The sequence below is a fragment of the Haplochromis burtoni genome, unplaced genomic scaffold (genome assembly GCF_018398535.1).
Source record: "Haplochromis burtoni strain Fernald_Lab_line unplaced genomic scaffold, NCSU_Asbu1 Contig_120, whole genome shotgun sequence".
NCBI classification, from domain to species: domain Eukaryota; kingdom Metazoa; phylum Chordata; class Actinopteri; order Cichliformes; family Cichlidae; genus Haplochromis; species Haplochromis burtoni.
In genome coordinates this window covers 1,316,160-1,341,514 of record NW_024582481.1, presented here as the reverse complement: position 1 = coordinate 1,341,514, position 25,355 = coordinate 1,316,160, and the positions used below count along the sequence as shown (strand labels likewise).

The 25,355-nt window shown below is 41.8% G+C and overlaps 1 protein-coding gene across 5 annotated transcripts in view; it reads left to right on the top strand.

Annotated features, from left to right (window-relative positions):
- kif13a (kinesin family member 13A) overlaps positions 1 to 25,195 on the top strand; it is a 37,710-nt gene extending 12,515 nt beyond the window's left edge. Inside the window, exons 4-40 of one of the 5 annotated variants that reach the window (XM_014337622.2) lie at positions 1,069 to 1,129; positions 2,070 to 2,162; positions 2,729 to 2,909; positions 5,021 to 5,108; positions 5,630 to 5,764; positions 5,880 to 5,992; positions 6,078 to 6,189; positions 6,285 to 6,497; positions 6,609 to 6,719; positions 6,811 to 6,945; positions 9,088 to 9,218; positions 9,489 to 9,575; positions 9,660 to 9,835; positions 10,352 to 10,571; positions 10,893 to 11,055; positions 11,188 to 11,331; positions 11,421 to 11,570; positions 11,930 to 12,094; positions 12,225 to 12,398; positions 12,527 to 12,678; positions 12,758 to 12,890; positions 13,004 to 13,150; positions 13,710 to 13,742; positions 14,685 to 14,784; positions 14,870 to 14,996; positions 15,098 to 15,153; positions 15,235 to 15,359; positions 16,094 to 16,270; positions 16,389 to 16,481; positions 16,566 to 16,718; positions 16,841 to 16,909; positions 17,022 to 17,072; positions 17,165 to 17,249; positions 17,322 to 17,473; positions 19,189 to 19,353; positions 21,484 to 22,690; positions 24,866 to 25,195. In XM_014337622.2, the coding sequence (XP_014193108.1) occupies positions 1,069 to 1,129; positions 2,070 to 2,162; positions 2,729 to 2,909; positions 5,021 to 5,108; positions 5,630 to 5,764; positions 5,880 to 5,992; positions 6,078 to 6,189; positions 6,285 to 6,497; positions 6,609 to 6,719; positions 6,811 to 6,945; positions 9,088 to 9,218; positions 9,489 to 9,575; positions 9,660 to 9,835; positions 10,352 to 10,571; positions 10,893 to 11,055; positions 11,188 to 11,331; positions 11,421 to 11,570; positions 11,930 to 12,094; positions 12,225 to 12,398; positions 12,527 to 12,678; positions 12,758 to 12,890; positions 13,004 to 13,150; positions 13,710 to 13,742; positions 14,685 to 14,784; positions 14,870 to 14,996; positions 15,098 to 15,153; positions 15,235 to 15,359; positions 16,094 to 16,270; positions 16,389 to 16,481; positions 16,566 to 16,718; positions 16,841 to 16,909; positions 17,022 to 17,072; positions 17,165 to 17,249; positions 17,322 to 17,473; positions 19,189 to 19,353; positions 21,484 to 22,690; positions 24,866 to 24,999 (5,811 nt within the window). In that variant the 3' untranslated portion in view covers positions 25,000 to 25,195. Of the gene's footprint in view, positions 1 to 1,068; positions 1,130 to 2,069; positions 2,163 to 2,728; positions 2,910 to 5,020; positions 5,109 to 5,629; positions 5,765 to 5,879; positions 5,993 to 6,077; positions 6,190 to 6,284; positions 6,498 to 6,608; positions 6,720 to 6,810; positions 6,946 to 9,087; positions 9,219 to 9,488; positions 9,576 to 9,659; positions 9,836 to 10,351; positions 10,572 to 10,892; positions 11,056 to 11,187; positions 11,332 to 11,420; positions 11,571 to 11,929; positions 12,095 to 12,224; positions 12,399 to 12,526; positions 12,679 to 12,757; positions 12,891 to 13,003; positions 13,151 to 13,709; positions 13,743 to 14,684; positions 14,785 to 14,869; positions 14,997 to 15,097; positions 15,154 to 15,234; positions 15,360 to 16,093; positions 16,271 to 16,388; positions 16,482 to 16,565; positions 16,719 to 16,840; positions 16,919 to 17,021; positions 17,073 to 17,164; positions 17,250 to 17,321; positions 17,474 to 19,188; positions 19,354 to 21,483; positions 22,691 to 24,865 lie in introns of all 5 variants that reach the window. The other 4 variants (XM_005934831.3, XM_014337624.2, XM_014337625.2 and 1 more) reach the window with 4 other exon arrangements.
- Positions 25,196 to 25,355: the final 160 nt, after the last annotated feature.

The window sequence follows — 25,355 nt, the reverse complement described above, 5'->3', positions numbered from 1 at the left end:
TTAAGGCAAATGGAGGGAGAAGCATACATAAAGCTCCCATTACCGAGTTCAGGCCACACTTTTTGTCCTAGTGCTTCTTTCTTGAATCAACACAAATAACCTCTTTTCCATCGATGGAGAAAATGTTACGATATTATTTAGCATTACATTATCACAAATCTCAGGGTAATTTCCTTTGGCAATACAATATCTGTGGGCTGCATCTCCCAAACATCAGTGAAGTTCCTGCAGTAGCCCCTCCTATATTCGCTGATTTCAGTCTTTCCAACTCTTGGGTCCAGTGAGTACATGGTGCCATGACAACTGCAGTCTTTTTTTTGGGGGGGGTTGTTTTTTTGTTGGAAATGTGTGGGAATGGTTCTGGATTGAGCGCTGGCACAGGTAATGCATTTCTAGAAATTAGGCAAATGAGGTGTTGCAACAGCAAACAAAAATATGTAATGGGTGACTTGCATTGCAGTTGCTTAAAGGATACATTTAAGAACGATACAGCAGATAAATATGGAGTCAAGTGCATAAACAGATACATTGTAAGAGGAGCTGTTCTGTCTGTGAGGGGCTGTTGACTAATGCTCTTTCCCCAGAAAGAGTATCCTCTCTGTGTGTTATGTATCCAGAGCGCTTGCAGGTGCCTGGGTGATAGAAGGGCATGCTGCTGCAGAAGTCTGTGTTGTGGGACTTAGAGGGCTAAGACCCAGCCCGCACCAAGTGGAACAGCTATGCCCCTGTCTCCTTGGAGATGAGGGTCACTGAGTGCTGGAATTTCTTCTGGGGAGCGCTGACCCTGATTTATGAATTCGTTTAACTCCAGCCACTATGACAAAACAGCTGAGAGTGAATTTGTACAGACAGACATGATGCGGTCTTAACTAACATTACTTTGAACAATGCTCAGTTAGGATTCCTCTTACTCACTCAGACAAGCTCAGTCCTGCTGATTTACATGGTACTGCACATCAATCCTGTGAACCTTAGAAGACGACCACCACTAAGAGAGACTGGCTTATGTTGTACTATACATGCTTGGGCAAGTGTGTGTTTACACTCCCTGTGCTGTCGCCTCTGCAGGTGTTCGCATTTGACCACTGTTTCTGGTCCATGGATGAGTCCAACGTTCCCAAATATGCCGGTGAGTCACAAATGTGAAGGCTAGAAAAAAAACAGAAAAACAATCCTTTACTCAACCAGAGAGCTCAAATTATGTGCCATGCAAAGACCTGCTGCAGAGCTTTATGTTACCATTGCAAGGGCAAAGAAGCTCGCTGCATGATGGCAGGCTGTTTTTGCATCATGCAAATCAGAGTATAGTACAGGTGTATATGAAAATTGGCATTTTGAGTGAATGAATTAAAATCCACAAGGCAGTTGTGTTTGTATTGTCTGGACTCGTATGTCTGCTATAGTGGCATCACAGTTGTTCACACACATTTATCATTGTGTTTATGTATTTATCCACCACTGTTACACTGCCGTGCACCGGCTAACCCGGTAAAGTCGCTTTCTTCTTTCTCCTCAGCTGCAGTTTCTGTAACATCTTCATAAAAGAGGTTATTACTGCCAGTGTGAGGCGGATTTACATAATAATTGAGGATACTTTGTGTTTGTCAAATAACTCTTGTTTAGCCGATGGAAATGTTAAGCTTACATCTCCTTTGTGCTGAACCGACAAGGCAATCTGTTCAGTTAAGGGCTGCCTCAAGGGCCCGAGCCAAGGCTTTATTTAGCTCATTAAACAGCTGGGCCATTGAGCAGGGGCATGACAGTGAGCAAGACAAGAGTTTTCTCTACACAGCTCTGCATTTTCCACATGACCAGACAGGAATCTGCCACCTTTCATGAATCTTATTCACTGTTTCGTGGCCCTTTGTGCCCCTTGTCACTCCATTTATAGAGTTTTTTTTTAGTACTAAGACAGCCAAACAGTATGTGTGATCATAGTGCTTATACAGTATAACTGTGTATTAACTCAGAGGCTGGATCCTTAAAAGGACGTGGCCTCTGACCCTGTGTGACACAATTATTCCTCTGTTTACCATGATCTCCATGGTGACCGTGTCTTTCTCTGAAAGGTCAAGAGGTGGTGTTCAAGTGCCTTGGAGAGGGGATACTTGAAAATGCATTCCAGGGATATAACGCCTGCATATTTGCTTACGGACAAACAGGTAACTGAATGACTTCATTTCCTCCCTCGCCCTGAAAGCACATTAGCTATTTTTTCCTGCTTCCTGTCTTAGAGGGACACACCTGCACGCTCATCAGTTAGAAGAAAGAAAGAAAACAAATCCGATATAATCATCTGGTTGAAGCAACATCCTGCAAGCAGCACATGAGTGATGACGACACTTCTGGACAGTCTTAGTTTAACTTAGATCACAAATCGTAAATAATGATGTGAAGTGATTTGAAATGAATCAAGAAGTTTCACTTTTAACGTGCTCCCATCACCTTTAATTTTTAGTGCTAATAAGCAAATGTTAGCATGCTAACATGCTAAAGGAAATCGATTGTACACCCAGTATATGCTAATGTGCAAGCACAAATGTGGCCTGACACAGCTGCTGGCACAGCTGGAGACTCATTCTTTACATGTTCGTTTTTTGCAACACGATGATGATGGCAATTATTCTCCAGATGTACTTGTGGCCATAGCAGAGACTACACTTAACTACACTTAACTAACTCGCTTTCTGAAGTTGGCAACTTATGTGTGACTCTGTTGTGCATCCAGGCTCAGGCAAGTCCTTTTCCATGATGGGCAATGGAGAGCAGCCAGGCTTAATTCCTCGACTCTGCTGCTCGTTGTTTGAGAGGGTCCACAGGGAGGCAAACGAAGGCCATTCTTTTAAGGTGGAAGTTTCCTACATGGAGATCTACAATGAGAAAGTCCGTGACCTTCTGGATCCCAAAGGGTGAGTTTGATGTTTGCTTTTAAAAATGCACATGTTCCAGCTCACCGAAGCAGCTTTCGGACCTGGGGGCGACAAGACGCAGCTGTTTTCACAAACTATGGAGTTGTTTTCTCGTTCTCTTCAGTCTCTCCAGCTCAAGCAGAGAGTGATCTGTCCGTTAGCTCGCCTTGTCTTCTGGTTTGTGTCTCTTTTTATAGCTCTGTTGTGTCTAGTACCCAGGATGGGGGGATGGCGATAGAATGATGTGAGTAGGAAGCTCAACCCAGTTATTTCCTGCAGAACAGCAGCCAGTGTCGTCCTCTGACAGTGCTGCTTTCTTCGCCTCTGCGGTGTGATGTGGGTTGGCAGACAGACTGCTAAGAAGGGTGAGCTGTGAATGGGGATGTTTCAGGGAGATCTGGTAGTAAAGCCGTGAGCGAGAGAGCGGTCAGAGCTGCTGCGAGCCGAGCGCCAGAAACAGACTACAGTGCAGCGCTCTGTGAGTTGCAGATGTCAAAAGATGCAGCTTCCTGTCACGTATATAGTAACCTCCAGATGCTCTTGATCTTGCATCCTAATTTACTCTGTCAGTTATAGGAATAAACGTTAGCTGTAGTACTGTATAAAGCAGGGGTGGGTTAGACCACTGACAGACAGACATCTTCAAACCAAGTCTGATGTATCAAGATGGTGAGAAAATGGCACTAAGACAAAGCTGAAATCTTCCAAGCAATCTGTTTACAATAATAAATGTGATTAAACCGGTTGCCATCTCCATCAAAGGTGCGGAGCTATACAGGAGTCAAGGGTGGACGTGATTTGGTTGTGTGTCTGAAGAAGAAAGTGAATATTGCACATACTAATTTGACTAGCCTTAATCCTAAGATATTGTTACGCACATGTTAATGGACAAATGTTATGCAGTAGTGACTACAGAGTTTGCCTTGCATGTTCTCACTGCTAAAAACAGACATGCAGAGATGTTTTCATTGTGTACTGGTCTTTGTGTAGAAATATAGCTAAAAAGCCTGAAACACTGGAGCCCACTCTGCTCACTGTAAAAAGGAAAACAAGACCTATCCTTGTATCTGTCTCCTGTTGGGATCTTCCATGTGACGCGCTGTGAATTTCAGTTCAGCTGTGTTTCGCTAAAATACCAGTATTATTGTGCAGCAGGAGTATGTGGGGCTCAGCTCTAAACACTCAGAGTAGTCCTCAGAGTAAAGAACAACAGGATAGAAACAAAGTTTTAGCTCCTATCTTTAAGCTCTCCACCCCTGCCAATTATGCACTTGTTCTGATAACATCTCCCCTTCTCTTTCCAGATAAATAAACCATCCTAGCAACTATCACACACACACTGGGTGCAACATAGGGCATGCTTTTTGGTGTTAAATGTAGCGCAATTTACAGTAAGGTGCCTGCCACAAAAGAAGAGCATCTCTGAACACACAGCACGTCAAACCTTGAAGCAGATGGCCCACAAACGCAAAAGACCACACAGAATTCAGATCATCTCAAACTGGTTTTGTGAACATGACTTCACTTTACTCATATAACCTCCATAGTCACCAGATCTCAATTCAGTAGAGCACCTTTGGGATGCGGTGGAACGGGAGATTCAAATCCCGCATTTAAAGTCAATGTGGGCTGAACATCCCTGAAGTTGAATCATAGGTAGATTGTTGAATCTATGCCATTAAGCATAGATAAGAGGGGGTCCAGCAAGCAAGTTCTTAATAAAGTGTCCAGTGAGTTTACACTGCTGATGATTGCTCATGGTGTATGCCTTAAACAAGAAAAATCCACACCTGTGTGTATTTTTGTTTGGCCTTGCTCTCAACCTGTTGTGAACCCATCTCTACTGGTGTGCCAATGTGGGAATGTTACCACAAACACCAGATTTAAAGCACTGCTGCATTGTGAATCACAGGAAATCTATTTGGTGCTGATAAGCTTAATCAAAATGACGTATTATTCCCTTTGAAAAAGCTTTGGTTCTTATAAATGTTCATGTATATGTTACAGTTCCATACTACAGCTTGTATGCATTTAATAAAAGATTTTAAGTTTCTTCAGAGTGCTTCTTTGTTCTCTTTTACTCATTGTGTTGCCTTCTCTATTTTTTGAAGGAGCCGACAGTCCCTGAAAGTTCGGGAACACAAAGTCTTTGGTCCGTATGTGGACGGTCTGTCTCAGCTGGCTGTGACCAGCTTTGAGGTGAGTCTTTCACCCGTCTCTCATCATGCCGCGACCAGAAATGACGCGATATCCACCCTCTATCAGAGCCACATAAACATGATTTATAACATCCAGAAGAAATTACTTTGTATCTTCAGTCGCCAAACCACTGATTTAGATTTGGAATAACCTCGCTGTGTAAAACCTTCCCAAGCGCAGAGACTCCAGTGACACATATTCCTGATGTGGGATGTAGTCATGGGGTTTTGTGTAGTGCGTATGCCAAGCCTTGGCAGGCCCTTCCATAATTACGTTTAAACACCTCCGCCCTGCTCCTCTGCGCTCTGCTCTGCCTGATATTAGTCCAATGGATTTCCCACAGCTTTGGCCCTCTCTCAGTTGTGACCCAATTAAATAAAGTGGCATACAGCCAGATGTGCACATCTATCACAACTATCATTTTAAAGTTTTAGCCACCGAAATGTGCTCAAAGCCTGAGCAAGAAAAACACTTTAAATAGTTCTGCTGTCCTAAACTTCCTCTTTTTTGTTTTTTTTTAGGACATTGAGGTGTTGATGTCAGAGGGGAACAAATCTCGCACAGTTGCAGCCACCAACATGAATGAGGAGAGCAGCCGATCACACGCCGTCTTCAGTATCATTGTCACGCAAACGCTCTATGATCTACAGTCTGGAGTAAGTCTTTTTGTTTTTTCTTATTTCACACACATTTACAATCATTTTTTCACAAGGACAAACATTTGTTTATTAATTAAATATATTTGTCTGGGCACACTGTGACTGTCAACAGAATTCAGGGGAGAAAGTGAGCAAAATGAGTCTGGTTGACCTGGCAGGAAGTGAACGTGTGTCGAAGACTGGAGCTGCTGGGGAGAGACTCAAAGAAGGAAGCAATATAAACAAGTGAGAACATTTTTTATTTTGTATATGAGCTGTATATAAAGTCCAATCATTTATCAGGTTAAATATATCTTTGTTTGGTTTTTAGGTCTCTCACCACATTAGGATGTGTGATTTCTGCTTTGGCTGATCAGTCTGCAGGAAAGGGGAAGGCCAAGTTTGTGCCTTACAGAGACTCAGTGCTCACCTGGCTACTGAAGGTTTGACCCACGTTCTGTTTGGGTTGTTCTTTTGTAACTTGTCATGAAAGTCTATTTTAACAGCTTGTGATTTTTTTTTTTTTTTTTAAACTCAGGACAACCTTGGCGGAAACAGCAAGACCGCCATGATAGCAACGGTGAGTCCAGCTGCTGATAATTATGAGGAGACTTTGTCCACTCTACGTTACGCCGACAGGGCCAAGAGAATCGTCAACCATGCCGTTGTGAATGAAGACCCCAACGCTCGGATCATCAGAGAGCTCAGGGAAGAGGTGGAGAAGCTGAAAGTTCAGCTCTCTCAGGCCGAGGTGAGAAGAGAGGTTGAACCACAGATGCTGTTCAATTAGGAATAAATTATGCCAGACATCTGACTCTGACTTATTCTCCTTTTTTTTTACATTTTTTTTTATTCCCATCAGTCCATGAAGGCTCCTGAGCTGAAGGAGAAACTGCAGGAGTCTGAGAAACTCATCCAAGAGATGACAGTCACCTGGGAGGAGAAGCTAAGAAAGACAGAGGAGATTGCCACTGTAAACTCCTTACTCATGAAAACTGTGAAACCTCAACTCTAATTTAGTGTGTTTATATGAACAGCTACATTGTTATTATCCATGTTCTCAGGAGCGTCAGAAGCAGTTGGAAAGCATGGGGATCTCCTTGGAAACGTCTGGGATTAAAGTGGGTGAAGACAAGTGTTTCCTGGTCAATCTGAATGCTGATCCTGCCCTAAATGAGCTGCTGGTCTACTACCTGAAGGTAATGCTGTTTTTGCAATGTCATTTTTTTCCAAGCTCAGCTCCTCAGTCAAGCCGGTTTTTTTAATAAAGCAAATTTAAGCACAACAGGCACTATCCGAGGTGATGCACAGAAATCAATAAAACAATTAGGAGGCAGTAATTTAAAAACAATAAGGAATGTAATTAACATAATTAAAATCAATCTCTAGTGTTTACAGAAACACACAGTCGTAAATTAGACCTAAAGTAAAAAGGTTCATAAGACAAGATAAGTTTTTAAGTTTAAGTCTGAGAGTTAGGCAACTGCAAAAGATCAGTTAGCTGTAAGAGCTAGTTTGGTGTTTAGAGTTAAGTCACCAGTCGAGTCACCTGGTCTTTCACTGAGCATGTAAAATTGTAACATGACGAATAGTTACTTAGAGATATGCTGATGCAAGCACTTATAAGTGAACAAAATTTAAAAATGAATCCTAATCAATGCTAAGATAGATGAAATGCATTCATGTGTCTGTCTACCAGTCAGGGGTCGAGCAGCTGCATTTTAGACCAACTGCATTCATGATAATAGTGCCTTGCAAAATCTGACATAAAAAACAAACTGCAGGAATCCAGTCTGGGCGTGATAAAAGCATGGATATCCTTGCCAAGGTTGTTTAAAAAAAGAAACTAAAAGCTAAAAGGGCACAGATTTAATCTGCAAATCTAATTTCAGAAAGGAATCAATGAAAGCACCGAGGTTCTTTACAGCAGGTTTACAATATGATGCTAGAGGTCCAAGACCCAAAGTATCTGTTGATATTATCACACTGGATTATATACTACTCAACAATTTCTTTGCTTAATGCAAATATAGCATACAGCTTGTTTTTAACAGTGAGTCTAATTAGTTTAAACACATAGCCTGGATCTGCCCTGTTACTTAAGTTTAAGAGTCTCTTAGAAAAAAAAGATACAGAGATTATTCACACTGCATTGCCGTATTGCATTTCTCTGATTATCCCAGTGATTTTAAATATTAAATTTAAACTGATTTAAATTTCTAAAGTTCCAAGAGGACATTTTTAATAAAAAAAATAAAGTTTTACAGACATATATTTGTATGATTTTTTTTGGGGGGGGTTTAGAAAATCGAGTGCCTAATGTTAAAGTGAGACTTAAGTATACAGTTGGTAAATGGACTGGTTCTTTTATTTGTGATGTCAGTGTTAGCATTTTGATAGCTAATGAGCTAATGTGGCTAATATCATGGTTAGCATTGATGAAATGCTCCCAGACCAGAGCTGGGGACACAGCTGGTTACTGTGTTTTCATGTCATCTTATGTCCTATAGTGAAACCTAATCACTTGTCCTTTATTAATTCTCTGTGAATTAACTTTCAGAATTATAGAGCAAGATGTTCCTATGATGTTTATTATAATCACTGTAGCATTTTGCTCATAGTGACTGCAAAAGACCAGAACGCCTATATGGTGGAAAACAAGCCAAAAAGATCCCCTTGTATTCTTCATTAGTTGCCACAAAGACCCAGTTAGTCACTTATTCAGTCACTCGCTAATACTGCAGTTTACTATTTAAGCACTCACAGTGAGTCTCTTCATGCGCCACATACCACAGCAGTAATATTTAGCACTGACAGAGGCCCTGAAACACACACTGAAGCACACATGTTGTAGTGAGAGAAGTTCAGTAAGAGCAGGTCTGGACTTTGAAGTGGAACAGCCAGCCGTCTAGTTGGATGTGTGAGCGCTGAGGCATGTGAGACAGCAATCTGCACAGCTTACAGAACAACAGGCCTTTGTCTAGTTCCTGCAGGCCAGCCTGGCATATCAGTGTGGAATGACTATGGTAATGTGAAATCGGTTCGTTCGCTGCAGGGTACGACATCCTTTAGAAGCTAGGATGTTTGTTTTACAACGCCGCCTCGGTACACATGTTTTTTTGCTTAGGCCTGATTTTTCTTTATGTCTAGTTGTCATTTTCCCAAATTCGTATTCTTGTGTTTATTGTTTTTTTCACTACTTTAGTTCAAATCAGTTCAGTAGATAAAAGGTAGCAGCCTTTTGTGGTTATGGCCAGAACATTTGGATAAGAAGGGTGAGATGTAATTACATCCTGATCTGCCAATGTAGTTTCCCTAATCTTTCCTGCACCTGTGTGTAGGAGCACACGCGTGTGGGTGCAGACACATCTCAGGACATCCAGCTCTTTGGGATCGGGATACAGCCAGAGCACTGCGTCCTGGAGGTGTGCCCAGATGGTGATGTCACCCTGATGCCAGTAGGGAATGCCAGGTGAGCTGTCGTGCAACTTATTCCAACATACTAAGTGTCTGTGTTTCTGTCTGTGATCTGCGCTCTTGGATGACTGGACCTCAGAGTTTCACATGACCTCACTGCACAGGAATCTCATGATCTGAGCTCCTCACTTTGATATCAGATGCATGTCTCCCTCCCCCTAAAAAACCATTGTTCCTACTCGATTAGCCTGCTTCTTCCCCTTGAAAACCTGAAGGTTACAATACAATTCTTCAACAATAAAATATAAATGTATGTTCTCTGCAGGACCTGTGTGAATGGAACTATGATTGATTCATTAGTACACTTGTGGCATGGAGACCGTATCTTATGGGGAAATAATCACTTCTTCAGGTATGAGTCCTTTGTTTTTGTTGCCACATTCAAGCGTGTGAACAGCTATGAAGTCACTGACTGGATATTTGCGCTGCTTTCCAGGATCAATCTGCCTAAACGAAAGCGGCGGGACCGTTTGAAGGAGCTGGAGAGAGCATCTCCCAGAGAGAGCTTTGTCGAGGCAGACATCGAGACAGCCAGCGAGGCCTCTTCTGAGCAAGACTACACTTATGAGTTTGCCCAGATGGAGGTCATAATGAAGACTCTTGGAAACAATGGTATGATTGGGACCATGTACATATTTTATGAACTGCCAGCTCATTCCAGAAACTCTGACTGTATCCTAACATCCTTTTAAAAATACCATTCCTGTATTACTGGGTTTAATCCTCTGAATAAAGGGAAAAAAAGTATTTCTCTATTTGACTTACAGTATCCATGTGTAATGCCACAAATAATGAAGTTATTCTTAGAAGAAAAACAGTTTCTAGCAGCTCATGAATATTAATTCAGTGAGTGTTCATGAGTAGAACAGTAGTTTAATCTGTGATGATACTGATAATAACTAATATTTGCATTTCTGTTGAGTAACTTCACATTGCAGTTGTTCTTTGTCTTGATCATGGCTACATGCCTAAATGCACTGAGCTGCTGCTGTGTGATTGATTGATTGGATATTTATGTTAACAAGCAGCTGAAACAGAGCGGTGTAGCTAACAACAGACAGTGAGTGTATTTTTTTAATAAGTTTTTAATTGCAATACATACAATTAATTGTTTTTAATTGTATGTAGACCCCATGCAGAATGTGGTCCAGGTGTTGGAGAAGCAGTATCTGGAGGAGAAGCGTACGGCCCTGGAGGAGCAAAGGATGATGTACGAAAGAGAGCTGGAGTCGCTGCGGCAACAGCTGTCTCCAGAGAAAACCTCACAGCATCACCGCAGCAGCAGCGACCGCCTCACGTTCTCAACGCACGCGCCGCACGGCAAGCTGCGACTGTGGACGGAGGAGCGGTTAGTGTAGCTCGCACACACATATGATGCCTCATACATATAAAATATATAGGCGTGCTATTTAAGATGTTGACATCAAAATTATAAATGCGTAGCCACAGATGAAACTAGTATATAATAATTTAGATGTATATTTTTTCTGCTTTTACATACTTGTTGCCCACACAAATACAAACTATAGTGCACAATTTTCTCTATCATAAAAATGCCAAAAGAAGTCAAATCTGAGTGGAAGGAATTAATGATTCTTTTACTCACTCAGGACATGAGAAGATCAAACTCTATAAAATGCGTCTCTGTGTATTTGTTTCTTTGTGACAGGGATGAGCTTTTTCGCCAGAGCCTTTCCCGACTCAGAGAGCAGGTTGTCAAAGCCAACACTTTGGTGCGAGAAGCCAACTTTTTGGCAGAGGAGATGAACAAACTCACCGATTATCAGGTCACCCTTCAGATTCCTGCAGCCAACCTCAGCGCCAACCGTAAGGTCAGTCTGCTGAACCTTTTTGAAACGATTACACTTCATTCGGTTATTTCAGTGTTTTGGTCGGTTAAGCTTAGGGTTAGGGAGGATGTGAATATCTTGTATTCTGATCTAAAATGTGACACTTTAATGTAGCGTGGCGCTATCGTGAGCGAGCCAGCCATTCAGGTGCGGAGGAAAGGGAAGGGGACCCAGGTTTGGACCATTGAAAAGCTGGAGAACAAACTTGTAGACATGAGAGACCACTACAGAGACTGGAAAGAGGGCACAGAGGAAACGGTGAGTAACAAAGGACCAGAGACAGGAAAAAATGAGTAAGGAAGCGGGAAAGTAATTAAAAGTATGTTCTTTTGTTTTCCTTTGTATAGTATAACAAAGCAAGCAGTAAGCACTGTGATCCTTTCTACGAGGCGCAAGAGAACCACAACCTGATTGGGGTGGCCAACATTTTTCTCGAGTGCCTTTTCCATGATGTCAAGCTGCAGTACGCTGTCCCCATCATCAGCCAGCAGGGAGAGGTAAGGGCACACTGTAGACTTGCTGTCTGTGACGTCAGTCATTGTGTTCGTGAATTCCCCTTTTGAAGCCCTGATTTTTATTATTTTACTAGTTAATGCTTAATAAAATGAAGATATGGTACTAGATCACACACTTCTCATGTGGGCTGTTAGTACAATTAGTCTTATTCTTTTAGTCCTTATATATTTAAAAGCTTTTCATAATTCACAGTACTTTTATGTCCATATGAAAAGATACAGACCAACAAAAATCAGCATACTGGTTAAAATGAATAAAAAATGGCCAATTTTCTCTGGATACATGGATTAGTTCTCAAACGGTTTAGGTTTTGTCCCACTCCTTCTGCTTGTATGTACAGGTAGCAGGCAGGCTGCACGTTGAGCTGATGCGAGTGAGTGGAGCTGTACCGGAGCGCCTGTGTAGCGGGGACGACTCTTCGGAGAACTCCAGTGAAAATAGTTGCTACGAGGTCATGGACACCAACGGAGAGATCGTCCACATGGCCAAAAGGCTCACCTGCAGGGTACGAGTGAACCATCAGTGGATTTTAACCAAAGATTTCAAAACGGATCTGTGCAGGCGGTGCACGGCGAGATTTCAGGTCTAAAAAAACATCAAAGTCTTCAATCTTCATCCTGTCTTCGCTGCTGTAGGTGCGGATCAGGGATGCCACAGGACTGCCGCTCAACCTGTCCAACTTTGTCTTCTGTCAGTACATGTTCTGGGAGCATGGTGAGCCCACTGTGGCTCCTCCCATGGTCAGCCCAGATAGACCATCCCCTCGAAGCCCAGATGCTCAGTTCACGGTCCAGTTTGATCACTGCAAGGTTGGAAAAATGAGCTGCTTGTTGTTTCATTCGAGGTTTTTTTTTAATGCCTTGTTTCGGAGACATTTTACATTCTTGCAACTTTTGTTAGTAACTTTCATCTTCTCTACCCCAAACTCTTTTCCCAGGACTACGTTGTGCACGTGACAGATGAGTTTTTAGAGTTTATATCAGATGGAGCGCTGGCCATAGAAGTGTGGGGTCATCGCTGTGCTGGGAATGGTCGTTCTCTCTGGGAGTTGGATGCACTGGAAGCCAAGACCCAGACGCTCCGGGACAGGTCGGATGCATCACATGTTGCACTGACATTTTTGCACTTCTATAAAATTGATTCTAATCCCAGCTGTTACATGTTCAAGGTGGAGCGACGTGTCTCGCCGGATCGAGCTGTGGATCGCCATCCAAGAGCTTAATGAGCAGGGAGAGTATGCATCTGTGGAGCTGCAACCTGGGAAAGACATCAGCACAGGAGGAGTCTTCCAACTCCGACAGGTCAGAGAAAAACTATGAAGGAGGTTTCCTTCAGGTCGGGCTGGCTGCTTTAGATTAAACACACATTTAAGAGGATAAAAATTAATTATGTGATTATGATTTCTTTCAAACAGGGTCACTCCAGGAGACTGCAGGTGTCTGTGAAACCGGTCCAGAACTCAGGCACTCTGCCCTTGCTGGTGGAGGCTGTTCTGTCTGTCTCTATTGGGTGTGTGTCGGCTCGCTCCACCAAACTACAGAGACCACTCGACAGCTACCAGGTCTGCAAAATGCACATGTTTGCGTTTTTCCACATACACACAAATGGACTTTGACTATGAGCCTATTGTGCTGGCTTCATTAGGATGGTAATTTGTCTTTAGGTGTTTCTGTATCAAAACAGGAAGATGTTCTGGGGAACATTCTACTTGTTTCATACCACAAAGACACAATATTACACCAATTCAGCCAAACTATGTTTAGTCTTTCTCAGCTTTCATGCCTAGACTGGTCCATCCTGGTAGCTGGCAGCCAGCATAGAGTTGGTCAAGAAAATAAAGACTTGTTAGTGTCGCAGTTCTGTTGTGGGGTATAGAAAGGGGCTGCTTGTTAATTCAGTAGTCACAGAATCCCTTTTTTTTTTTTTTTTCAAATTAACTATGAAATTGACAATTCTTGTTATAAATATAACTATTTATTCAAAAAAGTATGTGAGCATGGATGTAAACGTCACTGAAATTCACAGTAAGCTAGATGGGAAACAACTGGTTTCATCTGACGTGTCAAGTGAAGGCCTTTACTGCTTCTCCACATCTGACTCAGTGTGTTCTCTCCTGCCAGAGAGAGGTGGAAGACGATATGGATAGTTATCAGGTACCCTTCGAGTCTCCTGCTGCTGCTGCTCACCCTTTAGTTCACATTGCAGCATGAAGGACACCAACCGATGTGATCACGTGTTTGTGACTAGGCCTTGTGCTGAGGGCATGAGAGGCAGGAGGTCCCTGCCGACTAAAGAAGCGCTTTATTAAACAGCATCTGCCTCAGCTGCACACGTGGATGTATTCTGATGTGTTGTGATTACCAGTCGCACCAACAACTCTTTGGCATCTCCTAGAATAAAAACGAACAAATTACAGGTTCACCCTGAGCTTCCGGGAGCAGCATGTCTGCCAGAATCTTGTCCCGCCTTCTCTTGCCTTTCCCCTCAGGTTTTGCGCACTAATGCTACTGTTTGCTTGTCACTACTGAAGAGCTGCAGAAGTAATACGCCTCAATTAATCACTTGGGCATTGCATGGCTGCATGATTTACAGTACTTTGCATTGTGAGAGTGTGCTGATTGCAGAAGCGTAACATGATTGGCTCTGAGGTATTTTGGGGATTGGGGATGATGCAGAGGGGAATCTACTCTCTGCTGCTCTGTCAGAGAAATACTTCCCATGTATTCAGGTAGGACTTTGGGGACCTTTGGCTGCGTGCGAGGAGGTGCATGCAAACGAGTGTGAATGATGAGTGCGATTGCAAAAGGGGGATAAGGAGAGCTTTTGTGTATGTGTTTATTTAGTGAAATCACATTTGTTTTATAGCCAGAATTGGAGAGCTTAAGACTTTTACTTTTTAACATCTTGGGTTTGGTAAAGCTGTTACTTTTCCAAAGTATTAGCTGGGGGTGTTTGGGAGCAGTTACAGTATTCCCTCAGAGAAATCAGCCCAGTGCACGCTCATCATCCACTGGTAACAATTCACTCTGCCCTGTAGCAGAACCTTTGCTTCACTGAGCCAGCTGGCATTAATTCAGCTCTTTGTTTGGTTCCAGGAAGAGGATCTCAACTGTGTTAGAGAGCGCTGGTCAGATGCACTAATCAAACGTCGGGAGTATCTTGACGAACAAATCAAGAAAATCATCAACAAACAGGGTGGGTTTTAGGCCCTGATCACAAGATTGCTCTTTTTTTTTTTAAACATTTCTTTTTTAACTTCTATCCTTCTCACTGCATGTAGAGAAGTCAGAGGAGGACATTGAGCGTGAAGCTCGGCTGGTGGAGCAGTGGGTCGGGCTGACTGAAGAGAGAAATGCAGTGCTGGTACCTGCACCTGGTAGTGGCATCCCGGGAGCTCCTGCAGACTGGTGAAAACAAGCAAAACAAAACATTCAGAAATGAAAACTTCTTGTTGCCTTTTATTTAATTTTATTTTTGAACCAATACCCTGTTGTTCAACTGCTTGTAGGACTCCACCTGCAGGAATGGAAGCTCACATTCCTGTACTCTTCCTGGATTTAAATGGTAAGGCAGACACATACTTTACTTCACAGACTCCTCGCTGGCTTCACAAATGCAAACGGCCTTCTTTTTGTACGCCACCAGCGGATAATCTGACAGTGAACGAGCAGCTGACCGGCCCACATGCTGCAGGCGTTAACTCTATACTGCCCAAAGAGCACGGCAGCCAGTTCTTCTATCTACCTATCATTAGGCACAGTGATGAGGAGGTAAGTAACAACGGTTACTTTACTGCCCTCTCCTGGTCAAAAATACTTTAACATTATTATTTTTTAATTGAATTGAGTTGAATCATAGACAAAAAAAAAGATTAAAGTGTTTCCAATTTGGTTTCTCTTGGCAACTCTGAGACTCTATGGAGGCCCAAAACTGCCAAAAAATAAAAATAATAATAATAATGATGCGTTATTATTCTTTTGCCTTTTCCCTTTACTTACTTAGAGAAGCTCACAGATATCCAATAGTGTAATGAATGTACTGTAAGTAAGTCAACTCTGTAGAGTATTTTTGTTAAACATATGTATTTGTGTGTCTTTGGTTTTACTATGGCTCCATGTTAAATTATCTTCATTTGCTAAATTGCTGCTATAAAGTTTTTCTCCTCACATAATTGCACAAATTGACACATAAAAGGGTTTTAGGGCAACTTTTTTCCTACAATTATGTGTGCCTAATTGGATGGGTTGCAGCATGTGTGGTAGGAAGTAATTAAATGAAATTAATCTTTATTCCTTTTTGTGTGATGTTGAGCAGGACTAACCCTACAGTAATCGTTGCGCTAAATGCTGTCTAAATGGTAATTAGACAAACCCAGAGCTACGGTCCACGTATGCCATCGTAATCCATGTGTCTCCCTGTGCTGTCACAAAACCACTGCCACACATTCTTTCTATAGATAAATGTGAAATTAAATAAATTAAACACAAGTTTGAAATTTCATTAGGTGTCAGCAGTGTGCTCCTGGGATTCATCCATTCATGATTCTGTTCACCTCAACCGGGTCACGTCGCCAAATGAACGCATCTACCTGATCATTAAAGCCACGGTGCAGCTCAGCCACCCTGCCTCCATGGAGCTGGTGCTCCGCAAGAGGATTGCTGTCAACATCTACAACAAACAGGTTAATACTTGAAACTCTAGATGTAACCAAAGGAGGTTAGCCCAAAGAACATATTAGGCTTACAGATGCCTGTCATGTTTTAATGATCAACATAATTTGAATATTTTTTTTCTTACAGAGTTTCACTCAGAGCCTCAAGAGAAGAATGTCACTAAAGAACATGCTTTACTCCTGCAGTGTGACTTATGAGATAGTTTCCAACATACCAAAGGTATGTTGGAAACTCTGCTTCTGTTTTATCAGTGTTTGGAGTTTAACTTCTCTTTCTAAGCTTCCTTCCTTTTTTTTCTTCCAGGCTTCGGAGGAGCCAGAGGAGAGGGAAACCTTGGCTCTCATGGCTGCTCGTGGGGACAGCGAGGAGACTCAGGATGGAGAAACTTACATAGAAAAATACACCCGGGGAGTTCTGGAGGTGGAGAACATCCTTAGCCTGGAGAGGCTACGACAGGTAACCTATGCAGTAACACAATCTAATTTGGTAAAAAATGTAATTTAGTGTACATCATAATCATTAATTATTTAGGGATGATGTATAGAGATAAACTTGCCTTTGTTTAATGGTCTCTGCAGGCTGTGACAGTGAAGGAAGCACTCGCTGCCAAGGGGAGACACTTAAGGAGGAGTATCAGCACACCAAATGTACAGCAAGTAATTAAAGAAATCACTCACTGCATGTCCTGCTGGCCATATGGAAATAACTTGACTATAAAATTATACACATAATTTTACTGTCCTATTTCTTGTTCTCCAGTCTTTATGTAGTAAAACAGACCTGACTGGTTGTGAAGATGAAGACTGTAAGGTGCGTCGGGCTTCTTGTTCAACGTTTTCTGTAACTGTCATGCAAGAGTACATTTGTGTGATGACTGTGGTCTGTTGTGACTGTAATCACAGGATCACTGTGACCGTGTGGACAGCACCAACTGTAATCCACAGGACGGCTCCCTTTGTACCACACCCATTAAAAAGGAGAGTTCAGGTAACCTCAGAAAAAGCACGTGTGTGGAAGCGTTCCGTTCTGACTTAGTTAACACCGAATGTTCCCATACAGGGTTGGTTCCAGACAGTTCGACCTTTTTTATTGCCAGCCCCTTTAAAGTCCTCTCCCCACAACCTCCTAAATTCCTCAAGTCTCTTCTTCCTGTCAAAGAGGAAAACAAGGCCAAGAAAGTTCTTGAGGCCCGGCCGCTGCTGGGACACGAGGTAAGGAGGATGGAGCTGAAATCACTCTAAATGGGTGGTGTTCATTTCTGTGGGGTTTTTTTTGCATGTTGCTCCTTTTGCCATTGCACTTTTCTTCCAGTTCCACATTTCCATTTTGTCAGATCACTGTCGGAATTTCACCACATCAAGTTACACTTTCAAAACATGTTTAGTATAACCACCTGACAAAAAACACAAATTGGCCGAAGCTGCGTGATGACATCATTCACTTTGTTGTTGTCACTTTATTGAGCAGAAGATGCGTGACACATAGGAGCATGACTTCAACTTGACTAAGCTGTGCTGTGTTATGTCTCATTTTATTTGTGGAAGTTGAATTTCCGGATATTTCCGTCACTGTTTCGATCATTTAAACTAACACTCCACATTTGTTTTCTTGAAGTGGACTAAGACAGGTGTAAGGACTGAGGTTATATCAGGAATACTGTGGTTCGCAGATAGAAGTTTCTACAAACCCAGTTACAAAGATTTTTGGACGCTGTGTAAAATGCAAATACAAGCAGAATGTGATGATTTGCAAATCTTATAAGACCATATTTATTCACAATAGCAAAAAAAAAAAACATCAAGTATTTAAACTAAGAAATTCACCATTTTCAGAAAAAATAAGTTGGGATGGGTATCTCCTCTTTGCTTAGCTACAATAAGTAAATGGCTGGGAACCAGAGAGACCAGTTGTTGGACTTCTGTGGAGAGGACTGTATATAACCTTCAGCGCTGATAGTCCCTTTAAAGGTGCCAATCCCATAGGCGCTGATTCACCCCCATACCACGAGACACGCTGGCTTATGAACTCAGCACTGAAAACAAGTCAGCTGTTGCCGTTCCTTTTTAATCCAGAGGATGCAGAGTCCATGTTTTCCAAACATGGTCTATTTTAAGTGATCTTTGTCCCAGAGAGACAGCAGCGTTTCTGGACCATGTTCACATATGGCTTCTTTTTGCAAGATAGAGCTTTAACATCCATTTGTGGATGGCACAGGGAGCTGTGTTCCTCAGCCCATGCAGTGATTTCTGTGACATGCCTGTTTTTAAAGCAGTGCTGCCTTAGAGAGCATCCAATGCTGATTTTCAACCTTGTCTTTTTTGCATAGAGATTTTTCCAGATTCTCTGAATCCTTTGGTTGTATTGTGTACTGTAGATGAAGAAATATTTAAAGTTGCTGCCTTTAAATTTAAAATGAGCTAATTTTTGTCATGCAATAGTAAAATCCCTCAGATTAAACATTTGACATGGGTTGGTTTTTTTTTTTTGTTCTACTATGAATAAAATATGAGTTTAAGGAGATTTGTAAATCATTGGAATCTGTTTTTATTTACATTTTTCAGTTCCAACTTTTTCAGAATTAGGTTTTTAACAATCAGCATAAAAGTTCTGAATGCATAAATGCAGGAGTACATAAATAGCAGTAGTCTGTTTAAAATGGTCTTATGCATGTATTAAGTGTGAGCAAGTGCTTAAGATTATACTTGTTCACGGGGCATGAGAAAACGAGTGCAAGAAACTACACAGGCTAACTGCTCACCAGTGTTCTCTAATAAAAAGTACCGTCCCTCGTCCTTAGTGCACTTCAAGCAGTGTTTTTGTGAAATGTTAAACTGCATGGCACTAATGATATAACTGGCCTGCCCAGCTCCATGCATGCTGTGTGTGTGAGTGTGAAGTGTGTGCTGTTGTTCTGACCCATCTGCAGAGCATGCGCTCATGTGTGGACAGCCCTGCACTGCTCCCCCCTCCCTGCCCCTGGCGCCGACCCAGGGCAGGCAGCGAGGGCCACTGCAAGCCTTCCACCTCCACCTCCACCCCCACCTCCACTCCCACCAGCAGACAGCTCAGCCACACACTGCCACACACTGCTGTAAGTGTTACACTCTCTCCACTGAGGGTTACTCTAGGAGTTTTGCACAGACATAACACGTGCTGACGTAACAAGTAGTCGGTGTGCTGTAAGTATCGCACTCACAACTATACACTTGTCCTTTTGCTGGGCAGATAATCCGTGAACTGACAGCATTTACAACAAGAGTCATCTTCATTTGCTCAGTAATAACATAGCATTAGTCAGGAAAGCTAGTTAGAAATAATAGTATTTAGGTTGCTACTAACCTGGTAGAAAAAAAAAGTGTTTATATCAGTTCAATACTTTGGTTAAAATATGTAATAATGTGATATTAATGTGGTAATACTTTTGATTATAATGCAATACATGCAACACATCTAATACATGCATAGAAAATATTAAGATTAAAAGCATAGTAGCAGTTTAAATGCTACTATGAGCCCCAGATTACCATCAAAATCACAAGCTGAAATAAGTTATGACCAAATTTTAATACTTAGGTAGCTGAAAAAGCAGAGCTTCATGGGTTTTATGGGTTGGCACAAATATATGTTTTTGGAGAAAATATTATGATATAGTATAGTATAATTTCTAAACAGCCTCATTCAAATATTCAGTGAAATGCTAAAATATACTATTATACTGTACATTTTTTTGGTTTTGCCTGTGTAAACCAGGAAAATGGATTTAAAATCAAACAACCAAGAGAAAACTGCAATGCAGGCTTTCAGCTTTAATTTAAATTAAAAATAAATTTTAACTAACCATTTAGGAATTACAGCCATTTTCATATACATCTATTTCCTCAAAATTAGTTTGTTAATTGACTGAAAAGTAGTTTCATGTTTAAAGGAGGGTGATTGTGTGATTTCAACACAAACTGAGCAGACATAATATCAGTTGTTGAAACTGGATTTTATAGCTTTTCATTGTCATCATCCCCAAAGAAACGTCAGTGTAATTCAGGGAGGTCATCATTAGGCTTACAAACTAAATAAACTTATCAGAGAGAAAAACTTTTGGAATGACCAAATGATTACCATTGTTAAAAAAGATCTCAACAGGATCTAAATACCTGGGAGACCACGGAAGACAGCTAAAGTGCAAGACCACAGGATTATTGTTGTCAAAGTCTCTAATCAGGAGACACCTTCATAAATGTATATACAAAGGGTTTGCAAAACAGCAAAACAGCAAAGAACCAGAAGGTCAGATCAGACATGTCTAACATCTAAAAGAGCCTGTGCAGATCTGAAAAATTCCTCTGGTCTGAAGAAACTACAATAAACTTTTACCAGAATGATGGGAGGGTGAAAGTATAAGATGCATCCTCAGTCATCCAATCCCAGTCTAGCTTGGATGAGTGACAAAACGTTTCTTCCCCTGAAGAAATGTCAAGATGAACTGACTTTATGGATCATAAGAAAGAGTTTCTTTAATGATGAAATCAGTCACCTGATCTCAACCAAACAAAGCATGCTTTACAATTAATAAATACAAAAAAGAAGGCAGAGAGACCCACAAACAAGCAGCAGCTGAGGTGGCTGCAGTAAAGACCGAGCAGCGCATTTCAAGGGAGAAAGCATTTTGTGCTGTCCATGGGTTTCAAACCTCAATGACTGCAAAAGTATTCAAAAGAATCCTCATATTTAAAATTATGTTGGTTTGTCCGCTTAATTCTTATAATTTTAAGATTTAGAGGACTGTATATACAAATAACTGTAATTCCGACGTTTGTTAAACCTCTTGAATTAAAGCTGGAAGCAGGCACTTCAGTCATATATTAATTGTTTCATTTAAATGGCGGTCTACAGAGGCAGAAATACACAATATATGTCTTTGCCCAACAAATCGTGGACCTAAGTGTAGAATGAGTGGTTTGATAGGTGTTTAACTTGATGGGTCACGTTAAAGGACATGCAGCATGTGAATGCAAATTTAAAGCAGCAAACACCAGTAAAGTTATCAAAGATCAAAGAAAAGAGTGTCACAATATTCATACATTATGCTCTGTTCCATCATTACATTCAACCATTTTCATTGTCTCCAGTCTCTTTCTGTAAATAGTCTTCACATAGGCTATACGTGCTGTAACTAACATCAGACCTGGTGTGTCTTTTGTCCCGCTGCTCTTCTTTTGATCGGCAGGACTCTGAAGACGAGGAGACGGATGTGCGGATGGCTCTAAGTCTAAATCGTGGCTCTCAGGACCAAAGCACCTTACAGCCTTACATCCCAGAGGACTTTGCAAACTTTGAGATCTACAACGCCACTCTGGAGAGCCAGGAAGGGTTTCGCTCTGACTTGAAGGGGAGCCGTTGTGGAGGTGGGAGCAGCGAGAGAGAGGTGTCGCGAAGCCCCACAAACAGCAGTTGCACTAGTGGTTACTTTTCACACAGTGCCTCCAATGCCACGCTGTCTGACATGCCTTTCAGTGCCAGTGAGAGCTCTGACCATATCAGCTGCACCTCCAGAGATTCCCATGACCCTCTTGGCTGCCCTGTTGGAAGAGGCGGCACCCGAACCAAAAGTGTTTCTGCGGGGAGTGATGCTCAGCCACGACCTCTTTCGGCAGATGGGGTTCAGGACCTGCTCATCCATTCAGCCTCCTCACCTATCAGTATTCCTAATTGCACTGATAAGCCACAGTCATTCCCTTCACCAAACAACTGTGTACTCAGTACCAGCCAGGAGTTTACTGACTTTAAAGGGGCTGATGACAGCGTTGGTGTAGCTGATTTGGAACATTTTACACAGGGATGGGGGGAGGAGGGGTTGGAGGTTTGTACAAACGAGCAGAAGAAAACAGTCGACGTAGAAACACGTGACACTGACAATCAGCTCACCTCTGATGTCTCTGGTATTCTTAAGACATCTCTTCCCGAAAAGACAATATGCAAATATCCTAATTATGAAAACGCAGTTAGTGTAGGTGTGTCCTGCCCTAACACAACAGTGTTTTGCACTTCAGTCAGAGCCCCAGTCTCCGCCTCTCCAGCCCAAATAAATCCTGCTGCATCGGTCCCACCTCCACAATCGCCATCTCTACTCACATCGTTACCTACAGCCACGTCTTCAGCTCCAGCTCTGCGAGCAGGAGGAGAACCTCCCATTCAGGAGCCAGCCCAAGGGGATCTGCCCCATGGAAGTCCCTGTCCCAGTCCAAATCCCAGCAGCGCCGAGCCCTCTGGAGACTCCAGTGGGGATGAGAGCACTCCTGTTGCTCAGCTTCCTGACTGGATGGCACCTGGTGAGCAGGTGTGGGTGGGGAAGAGGAGAGGAACGGTCCACTATGTGGGAGGGGTGGAGTTTGCCAAGGGGATCTGGATTGGTGTGAAGCTGGACATGGCAGTGGGTGAGTCCATTTAAAACTTCTGTTTGTAGACCCCCAAGAAAAGTAATTATTACAGGAAAGAATGATTCGTTTAAACAGTCTGAATGTTCCATATATCTGATGTCCTGTATTCCTTAGTCAAAAACTTAATGATTAATTTATATATGTTGTCTTTAAGGCTATGCAGTTATTAACAGCAATATAAATATAGTATTTATTAATCCCTTAAATACTGGTGTCAGTCACGGCTAACGCACATGTGGGGCTATGTGGTGAAACAAAATCGCTGTAACCCCCTGTTGACTCTCTATTAGAGGATTAGAAGAGCGACTTACAGGAGAGCGAGGTTTGCTTTTAGTGGTGGGATTGTTAATCCACTCTGACTGGTCCATTAGTGTCAGCAGGCTGTTGTTTCTAGGAAACAAAACAAGAAAACAAAAGCAAAAAAAACCAAACACTTAAGGCCTGTGCACTCAGTGCCAAGCAGGAAAGATCTCAAAGGCTCTGTTAAAGGCTAATGGATAAACATAGTGGAGCATTTAGCAACTGGTATTTCTCTTTGGTCTGTTTTGGAGACAACAAACAGGTGAACACAAACTTCACATGAATGCTAATGATGATTTGGGTTTTCTGGCTGTACAAAACAGGAAACTGTCTGTGCATCCAGTTTATACGTTGTGCTTAAAAATGTATTGATTGGCTGAGATAAGTCAAAACTAACGAGTTAGTACATTAGATAGATACGTCAAAATTTTGAGATAATAACCTGAAAAGTTTGCCTTGAGGATGGCAAAAAATATTTCTTTTTAAATAGCAGAAACAAGCTTTCGTAGTTTTCCATATCAATCTCATAAGGGATCTCATACTTTTGAGGGGGTTTCTGCTGCCCCCAAGTGGTATACAAGAGGAAAAGCAGGGGGGGAAAAAAGGTGTCCTAGTTTTGATATGTTGTAGTCATCACAAACTGACTCACAGTCTAGAAAATGAGTCAGACTGTGACAAACAGCAATAAACCTGTGACCCCAGGGCAGTTTCCACTTAATATACTGTACGTATCATATGACATGTGGGGGGGTTTTCTGTGTGCTACCCTGTTACTAATAAAGCTGAAACACAGCGTGAATGTTAGTAAAACAGAACACAGAAATTAGTAAATCCCTATATTTAAAAGAAAAAAGCACAAATACATTCTATATTCTATAAAATTCTATAAAAATTGCACATTTTGCTTTTGATGCCAGTAAAAAAAAAAAAAAGGCAAAGTTTTGTGGGTTTTTTTTTTTTTGCAAAGCAGGCAAATACTGTAGTAATACAAACTGTGTATAAATTACAGGGAACTAAACCTGACTGAGAGAGGAAGAAAAAAAATAAAAAGGAAGCTAAACAAACATCACATTCCAGTAAAGGCAACACAATACATACTGTTGACTCATATATCATCCCGGAAAATGCAGAGGCGATTAGGTAATGAAGAAATGGGTCCCAGGTCCGGTAGAATAAAAAGGGTTTATCCTTTAATGGTGCAGAAGAGCTTCAGATAGAAAGAGTAGGACACCTGTCAGTGATCCACTAGACCAAGATAGATTTCCAAGCACAGCGGAGCAGAACGTGCCAAAAGGTCTCTGTAGTGAAAATAGGCCATTACATTAAACTGTTGAACAATTGTGATCCAAACCTGCTGGACACAGCGACAGTGCCAGCAGCAGACAGACGTGTAGAACGAAGCATTTAATACAAAGCTCAGGAACGCATTTTTAAAAAGTCATGACATCAAAATGTGTTTTATGTCCATACTTGATATAAGATTTCAGCTGCTCAACAGTCCAGCCATCATTTCACAATGTGTCAAATGCTCTGAGAGAGTAGCAGGTCTGGACTGCAGAGGTGCTACTTTGCACTTTTTTTTTTATTAAGGATCCCTGCAGTTGCATGTGCAGATTCTTCTTCATCTTCTTCTTCTTTCGGATCCTAATCCACATTTTTTTTTTTTTTTCCTGAAAGACAGCTTTCTGGAAATGTTTTGTTGGCATCAAGTTTAAAATGACTTTTTTTTCTGAAAGGCTTAAAAAGTCTTTTTTATTCTGATTTTATTTACATTTTACTTGTTTTGTAAAACGTGTTTGTAAGAGAAGCCTACATTAAAAGTGATTAGAAGTGAGCCATAAGTCCTCTAATAAGTTATGCCTCATCCTATAGGTAAGCACAATGGGACAGTCCAGGGCAGGGTGTACTTCCGCTGTCCCCCAGGCCACGGCGTGTTTGTCAAGCCCTCTCGTCTCACCAGAGGACCACCCTCCATGGACACAGAACCGCAGACTCTGATCAGATAGGACCCAAAGAAGGACGCATTTTCTGGGGAGTTGCAGGGATCTGAGCGTGGTCCTCAGATCCTCTTCGGCCTCCCTTCGTATTATCTTTTTGACCACTCAATTCTCTGAGCTGAAGGAGTCTGTGCTGTCTGAAAGCATATCTTACCTGTGCATTTAATGAAGGTATATCCTAATTATTGTTCACTGACAACAACAACAAAAATCACTATGCACATATCTTAGTTTTCTATATGGTGATATTTTTATAGAAAACTTTAATCTGGGAGTCTTTATACAATATTACCCACATACTTTTTGTTACATTGGTTCTGAACACTACCGTATTTTTGTAAGGCAATGCACTCCAGCCACCCCCC